Source organism: Ammospiza nelsoni, chromosome 14, assembly GCF_027579445.1.
Source record: "Ammospiza nelsoni isolate bAmmNel1 chromosome 14, bAmmNel1.pri, whole genome shotgun sequence".
Taxonomy (NCBI): Eukaryota; Metazoa; Chordata; class Aves; order Passeriformes; family Passerellidae; genus Ammospiza; species Ammospiza nelsoni.
The window spans coordinates 18,559,397-18,580,658 of NC_080646.1; the positions used below are offsets into that span (position 1 = coordinate 18,559,397).

At 55.6% G+C, this 21,262-nt stretch overlaps 2 protein-coding genes across 2 annotated transcripts in view; one reads left to right on the forward strand and one right to left on the reverse strand.

Annotated features, from left to right (window-relative positions):
- Window positions 1-7,035, forward strand: part of ZNF609 (zinc finger protein 609) — a 61,984-nt gene extending 54,949 nt beyond the window's left edge. The window contains 6 exon segments of the mRNA XM_059482216.1: window positions 69-2,424; window positions 2,834-3,200; window positions 3,359-3,534; window positions 3,994-4,210; window positions 4,322-4,400; window positions 4,546-7,035. Of these exon segments, the coding sequence (XP_059338199.1) occupies window positions 69-2,424; window positions 2,834-3,200; window positions 3,359-3,534; window positions 3,994-4,210; window positions 4,322-4,395 (3,190 nt within the window). The 3' untranslated portion in view covers window positions 4,396-4,400; window positions 4,546-7,035.
- A 1,386-nt stretch (window positions 7,036-8,421) lies between these two features.
- OAZ2 (ornithine decarboxylase antizyme 2) lies at window positions 8,422-20,637 on the reverse strand. The gene is given in 6 exon segments (XM_059482524.1): window positions 8,422-9,176; window positions 10,927-11,012; window positions 12,812-12,987; window positions 17,405-17,485; window positions 17,487-17,562; window positions 20,618-20,637. Coding segments are annotated over 6 exon segments (573 nt in total). The 3' UTR covers window positions 8,422-9,042.
- Window positions 20,638-21,262: the final 625 nt, after the last annotated feature.

Here is a 21,262-nt window from a genome sequence, read left to right on the forward strand (position 1 = left end):
GTCCCCACTGTGCCTTGGGGACAGCACAACCATGTCTCTGTTCAAGCCTCTGTGTCCTCCTCCTGTAGGTTCTGTGACTCTCCCACCAGTGACCTGGAGATGCGCAACGGCCGGGGCAGGGGCAAGCGGATGCGCCCCAACAGCAACACGCCGGTGAACGAGACGGCCGCTGCCTCGGAGAGCAAAGGCAGCAGCAACAGCAGCAAGACCCGGGCGGGAGCCAACAGCAAGGGCCGCCGGGGCAGCCAGAACTCCTCAGACCACCGCACCCCGCCCGGGGGCGCCGCCGAGGATGTGAAGGCCAGCCCCTCCTCGGTCACCAAGAGGAAGAGCAAACCCCTCTCCGACATGGATCTGAACTCCAGCTCGGAGGACTCCAAGGGCAGCAAGCGCATCCGCACCAACTCCATGGGCTCGGCCTCGGTGCCACCTGCCACGGTCAAGGTGGAGCCGGCTGTCCTGGAGCGCAACTGCCCTTCGCCCATCCTCATCGACTGCCCCCACCCCAACTGTAACAAGAAGTACAAGCATATCAATGGGCTCAAGTACCACCAGGCCCACGCACACACGGATGACGACAGCAAGCTAGAAGCAGATGTGGATAGTGAGTATGGCGAGGAGCCCTCCCTGCATGCCGACATTGGGAGCTGCAATGGTGCTGCTGGAACACAGAAGGGCTCCCTCTCACCCGCGCGCTCGGCCACCCCCAAGGTGCGTTTGATGGAGCCACACAGCCCCTCCCCATCCAGCAAGTTCAGCGCCAAGGTCCCCTGCAAGAAGAAGGTGGGTGGGGAAGGGGACACAGACCTGGGTGCTCTGTCCAATGATGGCTCTGAGGATGGTCCCTCGGTGGCCGATGAGACGAGTAACGATGACTTTGACTCTCTGGAGAAGCGATGCGTTGATAAGGACAAGTCAAAGAAGGCCTCTGGTGCTAAACAGGAGAAGATTCCTTCCAAAAGCTTGAAGTCTGCCAGACCCATTGCACCAGCCATCCCCCCGCAGCCGATTTACACCTTCCAGACTGCCACGCTGACCACAGCCAGCCCCGGCTCCTCCGCTGGCCTGGCCACAACTGTGGTCCAGACCATGCCCAACAGCCCCCAGCTCAAACCCATCCAGCCCAAGCCAACAGTGATGGGAGAGCCCTTCGCTGTCAACCCTGCCCTCACCCCTTCCAAGGAGAAGAAGAAGAAAGACAAGAAGAAGAAAGAGCCCAAAGAGGTGGAAAACCCTTTGACTCCTGGCAAAGCCTGCAGAGCAGAGGAAGGTAAGAGCCCTTTCCGGGGGGAATCCAGTGAGCTGGGAATGAAAGGAGAGGGGCTGCTGAACGGTTCATCTGACCCCCACCAGAGCCGGCTCGCCAGCATCAAGGCCGAGGCAGATAAAATCTACAGCTTCACTGACAACGCCCCCAGTCCCTCCATCGGTGGGGCCAGCAGGCTGGAGAGCACCAACCCAGCCCAGCCCCTGACCCCACTGCATGTTGTCACCCAGAATGGGGCAGAGGCCAGCTCGGTGAAGACCAACAGCCCGGCCTACTCGGACATCTCTGATGCTGGGGAGGATGGGGAGGGCAAGCTGGAGAGTGTGAAGGCGAAGGATCCAGAGCAGCTGGTTAAGGAAGGCGCCAAAAAAGCTCTTTTCCCACCACAACCGCAGAGCAAAGAGTCTCCCTTCTACCAAGGCTTTGAAACCTACTATTCCCCTGGCTACCCCCAGGCTAGCCCAGGACCCCTGAATCCTGGCGGGCAGTCTGCAGCCGAGACACAGACCTTGAAGCTGAAGAAGGACGAGGAACAGGAGAGCCCGGAGGTGAAGGTGAAGAGTGAAGGCTGTGAAGAGAAGAAGGCAGAGCTCGGCAGTGGCTCCAGCCAGCAGCCCTCGGTCATCCAGCAGCGCCCCAACATGTACATGCAGTCCCTTTACTACAACCAGTACGCCTACGTGCCACCCTACGGCTACAGCGAGCAGGGCTACCATGCCCACCTGCTGAGCACCAACCCTGCCTACCGCCAGCAGTACGAGGAGCAGCAGAAGCAGAGGCAGAGCCTGGAGCAGCAGCAGCAGCGAGGGCTGGAGAAGAAGGCAGAGCTGGGCTTGAAAGAGAGGGAGGCGGCGCTCAAAGAAGAATGGAAGCAGAAGCCACCCATGCCCCCAACGCTGACCAAAGCCCCAAGCCTCACAGACCTCGTCAAGTCGGGGCTGAGCAAGCCCAAGGAGCAGGGAGGTCCTGATATGGCCAAATCCGTCATCATCCCCAAGCTGGAGGAGTCGTCCAAGCTGTCCAGCAGCCAGGTCGCTGAGGGGCTGAAGGTGAAGCTGGGTGAGCCTGGTCACCTGGGGAAGGAGACGGCTGAGACGAAGGCTGGCTCCGAGTGTGGCCGGCAGGCGGAGGTGGACCCTGTTCTCTGGTACAGACAGGTAATGCCCTGCCCTGTCTGCCAGCCCAGCCTTCCTTGGGTTTGCTCCTGGAGGAAGCTGCTCACTGGGCTTTGATGGGGCCATCACCTCAGAGAGCACGTGGGGAGACTCCATGAGAGAAAAAGGGTGGGGCTGTGAGGCCGCAGATGAGCTAGGGAGAGCCTGGGGAAGGGGAATGGAGTTTGCTGGTCTCCTCCAAACCCAGCCTGGATTTGGGACAGGTGGGGCTATGGAGAGGCAGCTGCTCTGGTGGTTGGCTTGTTCTTGCAGGAAGTGGAGGCCATGGGTGGGCCAAGGAGAGCTCAGAGAAAGGGAATGGGGTTTGCCAGTCTTCTCCAAACACAGGCTGGTTTTGGGACAGGCAGGATCAGAGGCAGGCAGCTGTTCTGATGGCTGGCTGTTCTTGCAGGAAGCCGAGCCCCGGATGTGGACCTACGTGTACCCAGCAAAGTACTCAGACATCAAGACAGAGGATGAGCGGTGGAAAGAGGAGAGGGACCGAAAGTTGAAGGAAGAAAGAAATCGAAGCAAAGAAGCCTCGTCCAAGGAGGACGGGAAGGAGAGCAGCAGCTCCGAGTGCAAGCTGACCCCCACCGAGGAGGCTCGCATGGTGGGGAAGGACCCCAGGCCCAGTGTCCACGTCCCCGTGTCCTCACCCCTCACGCAGCATCAGTCCTACATCCCGTACATGCACGGCTACTCCTACAGCCAGTCGTATGACCCCAACCACCCCAGCTACCGTGCCATGCCCACCGTCATGATGCAGAACTACCCAGGTAGGGAGCTGGGGCCTTCAGGGGGTGTCCATTGCCAGCTGTCCCTGCTCTCAGGGTGGGGGGTGGCTGTGGGACATCCTCTCACACACTTACAGAGCTGCATGCTCCCACTGTGCTGCCTGAATGCTCCGGGTGCCCTGACTGCTTTTTTCCCCCAGGATCATACCTACCCTCCAGCTACTCCTTCTCTCCATATGGGAGCAAGGCATCTGGCAGTGATGACAGTGACAAGTCCCGGGCCAGCCCCAGCGTGAGCTGTAAATCCAGCTCGGAGTCCAAGGCCCTGGACATCCTGCAGCAGCATGCCAGCCACTACAAGAGCAAATCACCCACGGTGAGCATCAGCAGGGTGCTGGCTTCACCCAGCTCTGTGGGATAGTCCCTAGATCCTATAATGAGGTGGGAGCAGCTCTGTTTGTCATGTGGTTTTGCTGTTTCTATTGCTGTGGGGGGACCTGCAGCCATGGATTCCTACATTACAAATCCTTTGGGATGGACCAGCCAAACTTGTGCCTCAGTGCTGGGGCATCTCCAGGCCCTGCAGCAACCAGGTGACACTTGTCCCCAGCCCTGGAGCTGGCAGGTGGGATGTGGGGGCTGTCTCCATTCCATGGCTCCTGCTGGGCTGAGCTGGGAGACACAGTGAGGAAAGAGTGGTCCTCAAACAGGCCCTGTATCCTCCACATGGCTTTTGTCTGTCCCGCCCCATGGGCAAAGGCAGAGGGAGCATCCTGATACATGCCCTGGGGTCACTGGTCATGTCCCTCAGCAGTGTGTGCTTTCTCCTCCCCAGATAAGCGAGAAGACGTCTCAGGAGCGGGAGCGCAGTGGCTGTGGGGTGGTGGGGGGCAGTGGCAGCTGCAGCAGCGTTGGAGGAGCGGGGGCAGGGGAGAGGAGTGGTGACCGGCCCCGCACGTCGCCCTCGCAGCGCCTGCTCTCCACACATCACCACCACCACCACCTCGGGTACTCGCTGCTGCCAGCACAGTACAACCTGCCCTATGCAACAGGTGAGAGTGGGGCTGGGCTGGGGGGGGCTGCACCTGCCCTTGGGCCATGAGACCCTTACTCTGTCCCCGAGGGCCCGGCCTAGCAGCTGCTGACCCCTCTTCTCCCCGCAGGTCTCTCCTCCACAGCCATCGTGGCCAGCCAGCAAGGCTCCGCCCCATCCCTGTACCCGCCTCCCCGGAGGTGAGAACGGTAAGGCTCCGCTCCTGCCGCACTCCCCAGCCGGGCCGGGCCCCAGGTGCCCGGCATGGGCACTCACGGGATGCCCTCGAGGGTTTAGGGTTTGCCCGTGCCTCTTGGGGCTCGTGGGAGCTGACTTGCCCTTGGGTCGTGGCAGGATGTGACACACCGGGATGCCTGGGCTGTACAAGACGTGTGACTGGCTCACATGGAGAAGCGCTGGAGACTCCTTTAGACATCAGTTGAATGGTGTTAATTGTACTGCTTGACGTTCCTGCCGTGATCTGAGGCAGACTGTCTTCTCCCCTCGTCGGACACACACTGACTCCCCACCCACCCCTCTCTGGGGACTGGGTGAGCTGGTACCTGCGGATATATTTATTCTACTGAGCACCAGCACTTGGGGTGGAGGCGACTCACCTGCCTGGTGCATATGAAGAGGAAACAGAAGCACTGAGGTTTCTTGATGAATTTGGGACCCTGCCGTGTCTCTGTGAGCTGCTGCTTCACGATAGGACTGGGGGCAGGCGGGGACTTGGAACATGGGGCCGAGCCTGCCCTGTGGCCACAGTCTCAGGAAAGGAAGGAAGGAAGGACTGGCTCACAGAGCCTTGGCGGGTGTCAGGGGGCTGGTGTGAGCCAGGTGGGTGGGTGGCAGCCTGGCTGGAGGCAGCTGTGGGGCTCTCCCAGTCCCTCATCTGGTCCTGCACCCCACAGCACCCACAACTCTGTGCCTGTGGGCAGAAGCCACCAGCACGTGGCCAGTGGCCAGAGTGGGGCTGGATAAGCTCTTGGCCCCAGCAAAGCAGCCTCTGCCCTTGGGGGCTGGGGCTCTGTGGGGCTGGGGGCAGCAGGGGACAGAGCTGGGGGCTGTGTCTGTCACCCCACCGGCTGTCTGGGCCCCCCAGGCTGTGCACGGCCAAGACCTGCCTGAAGCTCCTGCCTGTGGCTTTTGCTTTGGTTTCGGAGCTGCAGCTCTACAAATCCCAGCCTTTTCTCTGCCCCACTATCACGGCAAGTGCCCCCCAAACCCTGGGGCAGCACATCCTGCTGTTGGGGGGGCTGTGGCTCCCCTTTTCATCCACCTTTTGCTTTGAGGGCAGCTTCCCCAGGCCGCAGGCAGGGCGCAGCAAGAAACAAGCACACTTAGGTTCTGCCGGAGGCGTGTGGGGCCGTGCCGGTCCCCGCTCCAGCCTCGTGCCAGGGCTGGGGGCACCAGGTCCTGGAGGAAGATGGTCCCCACTCCTGGCTGCTCCCAGCTCTGAGGACAGGGGCTTTCTGGTCCTCTGCCCCCAGCCCCAGCGCGGCTCACCCCAGGCCGACACTCTACCTCGGCCCCGCAGCGGCCGGGCCGCCCGCCCTGCCCCGCCTCTCCCGCTGCCCGGCCGGGGGACAGGGGCCGTCGCTCTCAGTTGTGTGTGTCCGTGTCGCACCCGGCCCTGAGGGCCGCTGTACGGGGATGCTCTGCCTGCTGGGCTCTGTACATACTGTAAAAAGCAATTGTTTGAAAGCTGTTGTTTTGGGTTTTGTTTTCTTTCCCCGTTTCTTCCCCATCCCACTGTACCCAGTTGGAAAGGAGGTGCTGGCTGCTCTCGGCCCGCTTCAGGTGCCGGCAGCACAGCGGCCCCAGCCTGCTCTTGTTGTCTGACTCATTTTTCTTCCACCTTTTGTTGTGTTTGGAAGGAGACGGGGCCGCGTGGCCCGGCACACTCCGCAGGGACAAGGTGGGTTGATGGACCCGCCCCACACCCGGCACAGAGCCACACATAGCCACGGGAGCGGGGACTGGCGGGCTCGGGGGGCTCTGAGAGCCCCACATCCCACCGTGTAGGAGTGAGTGTCCTGACTGGCAGGGTCAGGGTGCTCTGAGAGCCCCACATCCCACCGTGGAGCAGTGTCCCGACTGGCAGGGTTGGGGTGCTCAGAGCCCCACATCCCACCGTGGAGGAGTGTCCCGACTGGCAGGGTCGGGGTGCTCAGAGCCCCACATCCCACCGTGGAGGAGTGAGTGTCCTGACTGGCAGGGTCGGGGTGCTCAGAGCCCCACATCCCACCGTGGAGGAGTGTCCTGACTGGCAGGGTCGGGGTGCTCAGAGCCCCACATCCCACCGTGGAGGAGTGTCCCGCTGGCTGCTCCTACCTCCAGCCCCGGCCGGCCCGGCCCAGCTGGGCTCCCAGCACGGCCGGGGCCCACAGCGGCCCCAGCGGCGCAGAGGAAGTGCCTGGGGGTGTTGGGGGTGCCACAGGCTTTGCTGGCAGGCAGAGGGGCTTGGGGGGCTGCTCCCCACCTTCCCACTTGGGTCCCAGTTGAGTCTCCCTTTAGGTGTTAAATGAAACAACAGTTTTTGCAGAATAGGTTTGAGGTTTGACTTTTCGGGGTTCTCTGGGCCAGCTGCTGCCCACAGGGCCGCCCCCAGCCCCGGTGTCAGACCGTTGGTGTTTATAGCTCGTTTCCATTGGCGTTGCTGTGTTGGGTTTCATTTCAGTCTTCCTGACTCTGCCCTTCTGTAAAGTGTACATTATTACCAAGTTCCTTGTTTTTTTATATATATATATATAAATATATATATATACCAACTGTACTCTTCTTGCCTTTGTACATTTAGGCAAGGAGGGAGAATAAATCTTTTTAAGAGACAATCACAAACCTGTGAGGGTGGCTTTTTCTTGCTGTTCCCCCAAGTCTGGTCCTTTATCCCTAAAGAGTGTGGCCAGTTATTTTTAGGGGCGGGAGAGGGGATTTCCCTGCCTCAGGCATCTGAGAAAGGCTCCTGGTTCTCACTGACCCCTAGATCCACCTCTGGCCCAGCACTCATGCTCTGGTGGGTGCTGCAGCTGAGCTCAGAGCTGGTAATTGGGGGCAGAACCCCCTAGGGCTGAACCCCTGGGCACCAAGGGCCTGCTCTACACCATGGCCTGAGGTTCAGGAGGTACAGGGCAGAGGCACCTTCCACATTTTCCAGAGGTGCTTTTGGAAGGCATTTGATGATCTTGGAAATCCACATTTGCCCTCCTTTACTTGAGGCAGGGCAGGAGAGGATTTGAAATTGTCCGAGAAGCACATGCAGTTACGCAGCCTCGTATCTCCAGCAGAATGACGAGCTCAGATCAGCCTCACTGCAGCTCCTGTGATTAGAATCCTACATTTTACCAGTCAAATTTACCAGTAAGAAGCAGCAGAGTGGTTCCCATCCCATCAGCTGGGATGTGCCAGCGACTGGCACGTGCAGGGACACCCAGGAGGCACCCACCAGTCTCGGGCCAGAGTTGGGGCAGCTCCAGACACAAGAAGGGATAAAACTGCACCCTTCTCAAGGCAGCAGCAGCACTCAGCAGTTTCAGCCAGGAACACCCATTCCCAAGGGCTCCTCTTTCAGAGGACAGCCTCTTTGATTTTAAACTGGTAGAGGGTCTAATGTCCTGCTGGAGACAGCAGAGCTCCTTTCCCTCTTGGCTTCATGGAGGTGAAAGAGGGCAAAAGAGACCCAAATTTATGATTATTTATTCACACTCACTCATATCCGAGCCCCACCTCTCCCTAACCACTCACCATGGTGGATATGGAATGATGCAGGTCCAACTTCCCAGTAGAATCATCTGTGAAGGGCAAGGGCACAACAGGAGCAATCCCACAACAAGGAGCCAGGCCAGGAAGAGCTGAGGGCACTGCCCTGGGGCACAGCCCAATTCCCTGCCAGAGAGAGCCAGCCCAAGTACAGGGACAGGGCTGAGCCATGACCTACTGCTGGCACCATGTGGCCCCTTCCTGCAAAAGCCCCTGGGTGGGGAGAATATCCCAGCACCTGCCCCCACACAACCCTTTGGTTTGGACACAGCCATTGGTGGCATCTCAAGCCTTGAGCTCATCCCTGTGGGAAGATGAGTAGGAGCAGAGCTGAGGGCTTGGGGTTACTCCAAACCCATCCTGGGGTGGATGGTAAAGGCAGGAGCTTTTCTTGGCTCTTTGGACCATCCCAGCCAGCATGGTGCAGGTCAGGAAACTGCTCCTCCCAAATAAGCAGCCCCAGGTGTGTCAAGTTCATCTGAATGCCCCTTTTATTGAATGCTGTGATAGTGTAGTGGGAACATGGAACAGGGTTAAGACTGCATAAAACAAAAGCTGGAAGAGCAAGAAGTTTCAAAAAAAAAAGGGAAAAAAAAAGGTTAGACCAGTTAAACCAGCATTGGAGTGGAGATGTATGGGGGGTTTAATGTAGTGTTAAAGGATAAACTTGAGTGTCTCCTGCATGTGCCCCACACCAAGCCAGGCTGTTTGTAAGGTCTTGAGTGGGACATGGAGGGGTCGTGTCCCAGCTGAGCCCACGCTGGGCGGGCAGGAGGCACCGGTGGGGGTCGGAGGAGTCCCGAAGGTGGTACCGACCCCGGGGCTCCCACACCATGCAGCTGCATGGGAAGAGCTCCTATGCCAGTTCATAAACATCTTCCTTTTCCTAGTGATGATTACATGTGTGATAGATAGTTCTCTAGGCAACATGTTTCAATGAGAGTCAACTCTGGGGGTACACAGCCCAATCTAACAATGAGAAATGCGCTTGCAGTCCAACAGAAGCTCTGCTTCCCTCTCCTCAGGAAAGGAGGTGGTCCTCTCTCCCCTCCACAGCATGTAGGGTCCCACTGGAGTTGCCCTCTGCAGCTATTCTTCGTCGGAGGAAGAGCTCTGATCCAGGGGGTACACCATGAACATCACGTCGGGCCGGGACGGGACAGCGGGGTGGCCGGGCCGCACGATCTCAAAGCCCAAGAAGCTGAACGTCTTCAGGAGTGGAGCTACCAAAGACAAGGAGATGTGTTACCACCAGGAATAACCCTCTTTGCCTCTCCCTTGAGCCATCAGTATCAAACTGCGTGGGACACCCTCTGTGAGTGCATCCACAGCTTCCTATGCAGAGAAGCACAGCCCTCCCCAGCAGGCTGTGGGCTTTTGTCTCCTCCTGTGCTCATTGCAGCTGCTCCTGAGTGTCAAGGGATTTTAGCTGTGCAGCTGAGCAGCTCTGTCCATGTTTCTCCTGCAATATTTTTTCTATCCCCTGTGAGAAACAGCAATCCTTGGTTGTGTGCCTGCACCAGCTGCACATCCCTGCTTTCCCAGGATGTGGGTGGCCATCCCAGAGGATTTGTCCAGGCCCAGCACCCCTTGAGCACCGAGAGAGGACAGACAGCAGCAAGGAGGAATCTCTTTGGGGACAAGGGTGACATTTGCTGTCTCCACAAGGAGGTGCTGGAGCTCAGTAGAAACTCCAGACAGCTCTGCACAGGTCGGGGTGGGACCCCAGGAAAGCCACTTATGGTTCCCGGTGGGAATTCAGAGTGGGGCCAGCCCACACAGATCCAGTTCTGTGGCACCGTGCCTGGCTCACTGAAGCAACGGGTGCCCTGTGACCTGTGATACCCTGGTGCAGTGTCCCACCCTGTGGCACCCTCGGGCAATCAGCTCCAGGACACTGAGAGATAACACAGAGGAGCTCCTGAAGCTGTTTTCTGGCAGCACTGAATTCCAGCTGCATAGACAAGGACCCAGGATCTGACCACTCCAGAACTACAAACAACCCCTGGCACTGGCTCTGTCCCCTGTCCCCAGCCTCTGCAGGGGCCACCTACACAAGCAGTGCTAGTGTGACATAACAGCCAGGACTTGATTTGGAAATTATTCTTGGCACGGTAATGAGGGATGATGACATCTTCCTGGGCTCAGCTCAGCTTTACTAAGGCCTTTCATTTCAGAGAAGCCGGGACAGCTCGTGAAGCTGCGGAGTAAAATTAGAATTGGGGTTGGAATTACTGGCTGGGATACAGCCTGGCTCTGGTGGGATTTGCAGTGACACATTCCCGGCCTGGTACATCCCCCAGCCCCCAGGCTGTAATCCCTCACCCAGCATGTCTATCTTTAGACCCTAATGCAGCCCCCAAAGCCATAAGTATCTCAAGCTTGGGCCAGGATTACCTGTAAGCCTGGAAAGGACAGGAGTGCCAGGAGATCTTTAAAAAGCTGATGAATTTCAGGACAACAGGCTCTAAGTGCTTGTTTTCTGTCTAGTAACTCCTCCCTTTCACCTTCCATGTCACAGCAGCCTGGTGCCAAACAGAGACTTCACTGCTCACCAAAAGGGGGAATATTAACTGACACTGGATGAAAAAACCACCCCAAATCATTCAGGAGCAGCATTTTGCACCAGAGTGTTTAATGGCAGGGCAGCAAAGCAGATGAACGGAATCCCACATAGAATCCCAGATGGTTTGGGCTGGAAGGGATCTTAAAGCTCATTGAATTCCACCCCACTGCCACGGGCCAGGACAGCTTCCACTGCACTAGGCTGCTCCAAGCCCTATCCAGCACATCTGCTGGAGAAACCACAGCACTCCCTCACCCTTACCCTCCACACAAAACTATTCCTGTAGGAATTATGCACATAACAATCCCTGCACTGGGAGGGTCCCCTGGGATGACCAAGTTTCTTTAAAGTCTCAGCAGCACCGTGTGGGATGTCAGGAGCAAACCCGAGCACAGACCAGCTCTCACCTCGATCTTCTCTGCTTTTTCTGAAGCAGATGAAGACATAGTTGACTTTCATTTTTTCTTCAGCAAATTCCAGCAGTGCTGACAACCTACCAAGGAGGGAGAAGACAAAAGGACATGAGCTCTGGGAAGTCCTGTCCTGAGGAAGCCTCTGAGCATTATCAAATTATCAACTGTTTGGATGATTTCGGACACAAAGATTGTTTACAGCGCCCTTCCAGCGAACAATGGGTGCTGAAACAATGGGCTTCCTGCCCTGCAGATTCAAGAGCTGTCCTTGCTCCCAGTCAGGATCAGTTCCTGTCCTCACAGCCACAAACACCTCCCCACCCGTGGTGCTTTGGGACCGAAGCCTTCGTGGTCAGGAAGCGGAATATTGCAGCTGCTCCCAGGCCAGGCTGCATTCCCTGGCAATGCACGTGGGGGCTCTGGGAGTTCTGTGCTTTTTGGGAAGGAAAACCGCCCAGAACCGAGCTCGTGGCAGGCAGAAAAGGAGAACAAACCATCCCCAGAGAACACGTGCACAGGCAAAGCCATTTCCTGAGCTGGATGGCACAGCTGCTGCCCCTGAATCCTCGCTTCCTGCCTTTCCAGCTGGATTATTTCTGCCACCTCCTGATGGAAGTGGTGCTGCAGGAACCCCTCTGCAGCCTCCAGGGTGGCTCACTGATCAACTGCTGTCACTTGGAACCGCTGGCGCTGCCAGAGCAGTGACAAACAGGCCTTCACTCCACATCTCAGCAACCGGCTGTCAGAGCAGAGCAGGAGATTAAATTTGCAAGGCTTCTGTTAATATGTTAATGAACTACTTTAATTATGGCTTCTGGCCTCTCCTCGGCTGTTTCACCCAGCTAAAAATAACCTGACAAAATTGCGCTTTAAGTCACAATGACAGTGGCAAATAAATCCCCTCCCAGAAGGACCCATTCCAGGGAGAGCCCAGAGATTTACAGGCCAACTGGAGAAACTACACAAACATTTATCTGGACTCAGAGGCAAATGAGTCAAGTGTGAGACAGCAACAACACTGCCACTTTCCTGAAGGTGCCCAGCCATGGGTTTTTCCTTAATGAGCTCGTGTCACTGAGGGATGAAGCCTGCTTGGAGATTTAGGAGGAGCTGAGGAATCCAGCAAAGCCACATCTCCACTGCAGCAGAGACCTCTGGCACAGCACTTGGCAGGAAGGAGCTGCTCTGGAAGCTGCATTTACACAAACTTCCCATAGCAGAGCTGTCTGGACAAAACATGACCGGATTCTGCCAAGAGAAAAATCACAGCTCCTGGCAGAGCCCAGCACCAGGGCTCCAAGAGCAGATCCACCTACTGAGGAGGACAGCATCAATAGCATGGAGGGGTTTTAGTTCCCTGAAAAAGAGGAAAATCTGCCAAGATTGGCTTGCCAAGTGGCCAGAGAAAAATAAAATTAAAAAATAATAAAATATCAGAGAAAATCTTGTTGGCTTTCTATACCAAAGTATACAAAGATTCACTCTGCTCATTTATTGCTTGTTTTTCATTAGGCTTGGGACTCCAAAAATGTAACTCACTTGGAATATCACTGGGAGGAAAAATATTCCTATGGAGGACTCCACACTCCACAGACCAGGGAGCAGAATGTGCACAGACCACAATCAGAGCTGCTATTGCACAGCCCATTTTCCCCACACACACCATGGAATCCCAGGATGGTTTGGTTTGGGAGGGACCTTTAATCATCTCATTCCAACTCCTGCCAAGGGACACTTTCCACTAGACCATGTTGCTCCAGGCTCCATTCAGCCTGGCCTGGAACACTTCCAGGGATGAGGTGTCCATCCACAATCACTTATGTAACCCAAGTCCTGCCCTCCAGGAGCCATGGCTGCACCTTTGGGATGCAGAACTTACCCTTCTTTGCTTCCATCAGCTAATAATCCATCAGGGATTTCCACAAAGAGGCTCTGGTTTGAGAGCACTGCATCCCAGGAGGAGGTCTTCACCTCTGTGACCTTGTACTGGAAGTGGACAATGTGAGGCTTCCCTTCATGCACTGGGACATCTTGGCTAACAGTGATCTTCTCATCCTGGGAAAATGAAAAAGGTAAAGTCCTGAACAGCCACAAGACAACTGGAGAAAGCAAATGCAAAGGAATGGTCTTAGGGTTTTACTAAGAAGAGGATTATGCTTTTCCCTTCTCCTTTTGCTGGCTCGGGGACACATCACACAGTTCTCAGCCCTCAGAGGGATTTCTAGCTATGTTTTCCTGTTAAGGAATGTAGTTTTACATATTGACATGGTATTAAATTTCTGAGTAGAAGACTCCACTCCCTCACTGCAGGCTCCAGCCACATCTGGTGGAGCTTCAGGAACTGTCCTTCCAAGAACACAACTGTACCCAACACAGAGCTGCTGCTACCACAGCCCAGCCAGGTTTGGTGCCTCCCCCATCCCCAACACAGCCTTTCTGTTCCAGGAGTGACCACAAATTGCTTTCCCAGATTTTATGGTTTGCCTCCTGGTGTAAGGGAGGAAAACATAGAGCATGGGGAAATTCCAGCAGATCTGAAGCTTCTGAGGAGGTCTCCTCCAGAGACCACAAATGCACACGTCCTTCCCCAGTCCTGCCCCATGAGGATGCCAAGCATGCAGATTACTTGGGATCAGCTCAGCAGTTCCTAGAAAACAATTCAGTGGTTAAGCCCCATTCCTTCAGACAATTCCTGCAGGCACTTGGCTTGCCCAGTCATGATTTCCATGTTTCAGTGCAGAGCCCCAGTGAAAGAAGCAGAGCCCTGAGTTAACCCTGTTACTGCAGTGGAGATGAATGTCCCCTGTGCTTGGTGGCAGCTCCTGTGTCCCTGTCCCTCATATCACAGGCACCTGGGCAGCTCTGAAACCTGCAAAGCCATGTGTCCCCCTGTCCTCAGCAGGTGGGTGGGCAGTGGTTCTCTCCTCTGGGACATTGGGTGAGCGCTGTCCAGCCTCCAGATATTTTATTTTAACAGGGTGATTAATTCAGCAGCTCTTTCCAAGCTCCTCAAGCCACTGTCCCAGTGCTTTAATTCCTATTACCTCCTGTCTTAAACCAGATGTCCCTTGGTTTGAGTGCTGTATGACAGAGCAGCCTCTGAGGACACTGACACTGGTGACAAAGTAATACCATGGGCAAACTGGGAGCTGCCTGGTCTCTGAAAGCTGAGCAGAGGAAGTTGCCTTTCATTGAAAGTTCACAAAGCTGAGCTGGAAAACAAGCTTACACTTCACCAGAATAAATATCCTGTAGGAAACAAGTTTATTCATTGAGTTTGAAGGAAGTCTGAGTGGCTGAGTGCACCAAGAAATGCACTGAGAGCTGTTCCAATGAGGTCAAGTTGTGGCTGTGATGGAGCCAGCAGAGAGAGGCAGGGCTGAATACAGAGATTCTTACAAAAAACAAATCCAAGGGGCTCATGTGTAAATCCTCCAGCAGTGACTTTACAGGACCCTTTACAGGTCTCGTTTCAGTGCAGAAAGTGTTTCTGTTCCAGAAAACATCCTTCTCTCCAGAAAAGCTCACAGCTCTTCCCATGCTCACAAAAGTAAAACTGGGTGAGGAGGGTAAGGGGAGCAGGCTGGGATTGACACATGGGAGGTGTGCCTTTGATGGCACTGCCATAGTGAAGGGAAAAGCATTCTGAGCCCTTTGGTTCAGAACTTCCTTGGCACCAGAAGTTGTGTCCAGTGCCCTAAACCCAGTGAGATTGTTCCACTGAACCCCCTGTGACAGCCCAGGAGCCAAAGGCAGCAGGACCACAGGGATTAGCAGAACCAGTTCCCCTGGTTCACTGGGAATTAGGTTTACACAGCCTGCCTGGGCCAGCTGACACTTTATTCCTAGGCATCCAGAGATGCTGGGGAAGAGAAAAACTCTGTGGGCTGCAGCAACAACAGCCCAAAATTCTTTGGAAGCTGCTCAAAGCAAAATCCTGTTTACACAACAAGCACTCGGTTTTAGCTCACCGTGGAAAAATCCCCACACAAAATCCCCCTGCCACGTTCCTGTGGACAAAACCCTCTGCCACCAGAGTGGATTTTACCCAGCTGCCCAAACCCTGGCTCCCCAGCCCTGCAGCTCCATTTCAGCAGTGCAAAGCTGCAAGGACGACTTCCACTTGGTTCCAATTCACCAAACACAAGATTTCCCAGCCCTGCTCTGCTCCTCAGATGTCCCAGGAAGGATGGGGGGAGGCCCTGGTGTGGTGGCAGGGTCAGAGGAAGGATGTTACAATCTACCCTGGCCAAGGGGCTGGAGAAAGCTGTGGAAGCCCTCACTGCTGCCATGTGCTGCACCTGCAGGGCACATCTCAGCTGTGCAGCACCCACATCAGTCACTGTGGCATTCCCAGCTCCAGCAAAGCTCCCTGCATGGAGAGCTGAGCTCAAAGTCTCTTAACACAAAAATTCCAACACCTAAAGCGATCCCAAATTTATGGCAGTGGCGTATCTGAGTCCTGCTGGCAGAGGCAGGTGTGTTCAGAAAGGTCATCCCTTGGACTGGAACAGCTGATACAGCTGGAAAAAGGACTTCAGCTTTCAGATCCAGATGCATTTGCAGGTCATGCTGGTTGGAAAGCTCAGCTGCTGTAACTGCAGCACTGCCAGACTGAGCAGGTGACCAGAATCCAGTCACCACCCCAAGGTGTGACACACCTCAAATCCTGGGGTCACTTCTGGGCCCCTCATTCCAGGACAGACACTGAGGGGCTGCAGCACAAATCTGATGGGGGGCAGCTGCGGGGCTCAGCCTGGAGAAAAGAAGGTTCATGGGGGCCCTTCTTGCTCTCCACAGCTCCTTTACAGGGGGGAGCAGCCAGCTGGGAGTCGTGCTCTGCTCCCAGGGAACAAGGGGTGGGATGAGAGGAAATTACCTCAACCACTTGCAGGCCAGAGCAGGTTGGGTATTAGGGAAAATGTTGGCACTGAAAGGACTGTCCAGGCCTGGCAGAGGCTGCCCAGAGAAGTGGAGTCACCATCACTGAGGGGTTTAAAAGCCCTGTGGATTTGGCACATGGAACATGGGCAGTGCTGATGGAACAGCTGGACTGAATGACCTTAGAGGGTTTTTCCAACCCAAACTATTCCATGATTCTTTGCTACAGAAGGGGCTGATTTTCTAACAGATTCTGCTAGTTTTTGTCAAGCAATAAATCCAGGAGGAATTCCATCCATATTTCTGGGATGCAGTTATCTGGATGACATCCCCCCTGCCTACACACCACTGCCAAAATCTGCAAGTTTGGGGCTGTACTGGAATCAAACACTCCAAAGTCTCCAAATAATGATTCCTTCCACCTTCCTCCTCCATGCTGAGCCCATTTTTTGCCTCTGGGCCTTGCCTGGTGCACACACAAGGCTTGGCAAAGCTGGGTAGCAGGAGTTCAGGCTGCAGGGTCCCATTTCCCACCCAGAGGGGATTCATTACTTCTCCTGAGCCCACCTGATGCTGTTTTTGTATGTTCCTTCTGTGACAGGAAGCCCATTGTGCAGCTTCTCTGGAGTTTGTACCCCCAAACATCTGTGACAATTCACCCTGAGCATTAAACTGATGGGACCTTATCACTGGAGGCTCAGAGGTTGGCATTTTGCAAGGTGAGGAAAGTGCTGAAAACTCACCAAAGGAAACTGAGAGCAACCAGGAGCTCTGTGATTCTCTCAGGAACTCCCAGAGGAGTCTTTGGGAGCTGTGGCCCAAAAGGGTCTGTATCTTTTCATCAGGTGACGTCTGTGTGCCGCCCACAGGTTAATTAAAATCAGGTCTAACACCTCTGACAACAGCCAAATCTGCAGGGTCAGCAGAAATTCAGCCTGCCTCATCTGCAAGGAAAAGCAGCCCTTGTCCCAGAAAGGAGACAGCTGTGAGCTGTGAGCCAAGGCACACAAATCACTCCACAGGAAGGAGCAGCCAGGTCTCCTCATTGGAAAGGAGAGGTCCCATGGAATGAGGAGGAACACAAAATGAGACAGCTGCAGGCCTGCAGACACAAACCCTTGCTGATCCTGCCCTGCCTGTGCTCATGTTCTAGGAACAGCCCTGTCTGGGAGCTGCCTCTCCCATCTGCACCTGGGTTCAGGCAGCTCCCAGGCCCTGAGAGCTTCACCTTCCAGAGCAGGGGGCAGGAAGGAGCTTATCAACCCTCCCTTGCTGCATTTCACCTTTCTGCTTCTCACTTCCTTTCTCTGCCAGGCATTTCAGAGGCCCTTTCACGTTTTGATAATGCAGGCTCCCTGTACAATAGCTGCAGCAGGCCCCTGGGGACAGCCTGGTGAATGATCTGCTGCACAATGGGCTCTCATTTCTTAATAAACAGGTGATATTTAAGCAGCAGAGACCTGAACAATTACCTGTTCTCCCACTTATTATCTCAGAATTCTTTGCATTTATTCCCACCAGACTGTGAAAGGAACTGAGCAGAGCTGTAACACAGGCAGAGGTGAATGTTCAGAGGTTAAATGTGTCTCACCTTATAAATCAGAGCTGAAAGAGAAGGATCCCTGCCACCCCCTCGCCCACCGGGGATCTTCGACAGTGGGTGAGGGGCATCAGGAGCACCACAGAGGCCCTGGAACGATGTGCCTGCAGCACTGCAGCTGGGGACAGTTACTCAAAGGTAAAATACTACTGCAAGAGAAACAGAGAGAACACCCTGTTACATTAGCAGGGATCGTGTTTTGGAGGCTCAAACCCCCACATCATTTGTATCCTCGCTCCTCCACAGCACCCAGGGGTCAGCACAGAAACCACCCAGCGGCACCAGAACCCCCAGGGGGCTTTGTTGGGAATGGAGGAGGGGCCAGAGCCAGGAACCCAGAGAGTGCTGAGCAACCTCATGCTAATAAGGGAGCCCTGGAAGGCTGCCAGGAGCAGATGGCTGGGAACACATGACCAGATGAGCACACATTTTCTAGAGGCAAATATCTACAAATAGATCAACAGGGCCTAGGAGGAGAAGGTTTAAGTTTCACATTTTCAAAGCCAGGAGAAGTGAAAGGGTTGGTTCTTCAATACGCTCCACAACATCCATGGCAATATTTTCACACACACATGAAGCACCATGCAAGCATCTTCCATCCCACCCTAAAAATTACGAGTTCACCCCAGGAACTACTTTGAACAGCAAGAAAACACATTTCCTTTGCAGTTTCCAAGTTTGTCTGGAAGTTCTACACATGGTCCTCCAGAATTGCTTTGGACACAGCCTTTAATACCTGCTCTGGCTTTTAGGAAGCTCATCAAAGCAAATTATTTTACTTCTGGAGCCTTGGTTCCTCTCTCAGCACCACAACAGCCCTGTGCTGAGGCCCAGCAATGCTCCTTCAGCACAGCCCTTCCCAGTGCTCCCATTCTGAAACACACAGCTCAAAGCTGTGGAAGCACCACCGAAACAACACAGTGAGGGGGGGTTTGTGAGCACAGAGCCAGCAATGAGGCTGAGTGGATAAATTCTGCAGCTGCTCTGACAGCCACTCTCTGCCCTTAAACTTCTCACTTGAAGTGATTACCAATGCAGTGTTTTTCCACTCTAATCCCTGTCCACGAGGCAGACAGGCTTAAGTATCCAAACAGAGCTGCACTGTCAGAACCACCTCAGATGCCAGAAACAGGGAATCAGTCTGGTTTGGGCTGGGAGGGACCTTAAAGCCCTCCCAGTTCCACAGGGACACATTCCACTGGACCTGCTTGCTCCAAGCCCCATCCACCCTGGCCTTGTCACTTGCCCGTGCCAGCTGCAAACAAACTACTACAGGTTGGTATTTCTGAGTGCCAAAAACAACTCACAAATGCACAGGCAGAATTCACCACGGATCTCTGCTTACCACCCACCACCAAAGCCATCTTTCTACAGAAAACACTGATATTTTCCTGCACACATTCCCTCCCCCAGGTTTGCTAGAGGGGGCACTGGGGCAGCCTTGCCATGTCAGGCAGCTCTTGGAGAAAAAGCAGTTTCAATACACCAGGAGATGTCTGGGAGCAAAGCAGGGTGTTGTGTGCTCCCTGCTGTGCCTGGGGCTATCAATGGGCCACTGTGTGCTCAGTAGTAGAGGATGTCGAGAGGATGACAAAGCACTTTGTGCCGTCCCCACCCCCGAAAGCTGTTGGCAGCTTTGTTATTCCCTTCCCTCCTCCCTCTAGCCTCCAGCCAACAATGTACTATTGATAGCTCTTTGCAACTTGCGGCCAAGGCATCGAGAAACTGGATAATGAAGTGGAGTTGTGGGAAAAAAAAAAAAAAAAAATTAAAACAGAGAGGCAGCCAAAGACACTTCCCGGTTTCACTTCCTCTGGCACATGCAGAAGTCAAAACACCAGCCCCCTTCAGCTGCTGCCTGCAAACCTCCACCATCCTCCCCCAAAATCAGGGTCCCTGCACACCACCACGACCCCCACCGAGGATTGGGGTTCTGAGAGCAGCACCCTCAGGGAAGAGAGTGCAAAAAAGGGCTTTTGCTTTCTCCAGCTGTGCTTCAGCTCACTGGGGGGAAATTCATGCAAACACCCAACAGCATCTGATCCCTCCATCCATCCTCGCTACAAACTCTCCCTGAGGTGTGTTTGTAGCTTAAAAGTTAGGCTTGTGCTCCCTTCTGACGTCTGTCCTCCTTGGAGAAGCTGCTTTCCTGCTGCTTGGTAGAAATTAAGATGCATTTAGATCACCAAGGCCTTTCCGAGGAGGAACTCCTCAGTACGAGCTCCTCGTCTGTGCTCTGCCCGCAAGGGGAGCTGGAAGTCGATGTTAAGCTCTCAGCTCTCATCCCGCGGGTGTAATTTTAACTCACTAAGCTCCCAGCGATCCCAAGCCCGTGCCCTGTCCCTGGGAAGTGCAAAGGGCAGCTCAACAACTTCAGAACCCCGTCATCGCTGCTCGTGGCACACAGAGCCAGGCTGAGAGCACCACCAGGGGCTGAAATCGACACATTTCCCTCGCGTTTTGGGGGTTTTATTTGTTTGGAACACTTAGACCAGATGGAAGGATCTAGAGAGCTCTCCTGACGTTGGAGAAATGACTGTTTTGTTTGTTTTCCTTTCTGCCCCTTCCTAAAACAGGCGCTGGAGATGCAACTGTACCTGAATAATAATAATACTAATAACAACAATAATAGGAACAATTATTATTACATTATTATTATTATTATTGCTGGACACATATCCAGGAGTCCGATTTGAGGGGTAAATTGTAAATAACCATCTACTGAACACAGCACAGCTCAAGCATCTCCCACACAGGCAAGAACCGAGGCTGCCCCACACGCATCCTCTGGGCTCTTATCGGCCATCAGGGGCGCAGGAAATGACACGCTGGGGACTCCAAACAAGGAACACACACACAAGATAGGTCGGTCAGCTGAGAAAAACACACAGATGCTGCAAGTTCGTGCCTGGAAAAGCACCTTCCTCCAGGCAGAGGGGGGCGCGGGGAGGGAGCGCTCGGACCCCGCCGCGGCCGGGGCTGCTCAGCGAGGGGTGCTCAGGCCCTGACGAGCCCAGACCCATCCCCGGGGGGTTCCTCCGGGGGGAAGCAACGCCTCGATGGGGATTTTAAACGAGGAAAGGCGGAGCGGCCTCCCCAAGTCCCGCGGCCTCCCCGCCGCCTCAGCGCCCGCCCGCGCCCCAGGCCCGCCCGCCGCCGCCGCCGCGCTGAGGAGCGAGGGAGGGCGGGGAGCGCGCTGCACACCTGTCCTGGGTGTTTATCATGGTGCGCTCGTTCCGGTGCGGCTGACGGCGGCTATCGGCGCTGCTGGTGCTGGTGCGCGGCTGTGCCCCGGTTATCCCCTCCTGCTCCGCTCGGCGCCGCGCTCCGACTGACCCCGCGGGCCCGCGCGCCGTCACGCCCCCCGCGCCGCGCGCCCCCGGCCCCGCCCCCGGCCCCGCCCCGCGGCGCGCGGGCAGCCTGGGAACGGCCGCCCCAAACAAAGGCGCGCGCCCGGCCGCGCCCCCGCCTCGCCCCGCCCCGCGCCCGCGACGTCACCGCCCCGCGCGGGCGCGCGCGCCTGCTGCGTCCCTGAAGGGGCTGAGGGGCGCGCGCCCGAGAGCCTCGGCTCTGCCCAGGGTCCTCCTGGTCACCCACAGGGCCCCGGCTCTGCCCAGACTGCCGGCTCTGCCCCGGCTCCTCTTGGTCATCCACAGGGCCCCGGCTCTGCCCTGGCTCCTCTTGGTCATCCACAGTGCCCCGGCTCTGCCCAGACTCCCGGCTCTGCCCAGGCTCCTCCTGGTCACCCACAGGGCCCCGGCTCTCCCCTCAGGGATCCTCCTGGTCATCCACATGGCACCGGCTCTGCCCTCAGGCTCCTCCTGGTCATCCACAGAGCTCCAGCTATGC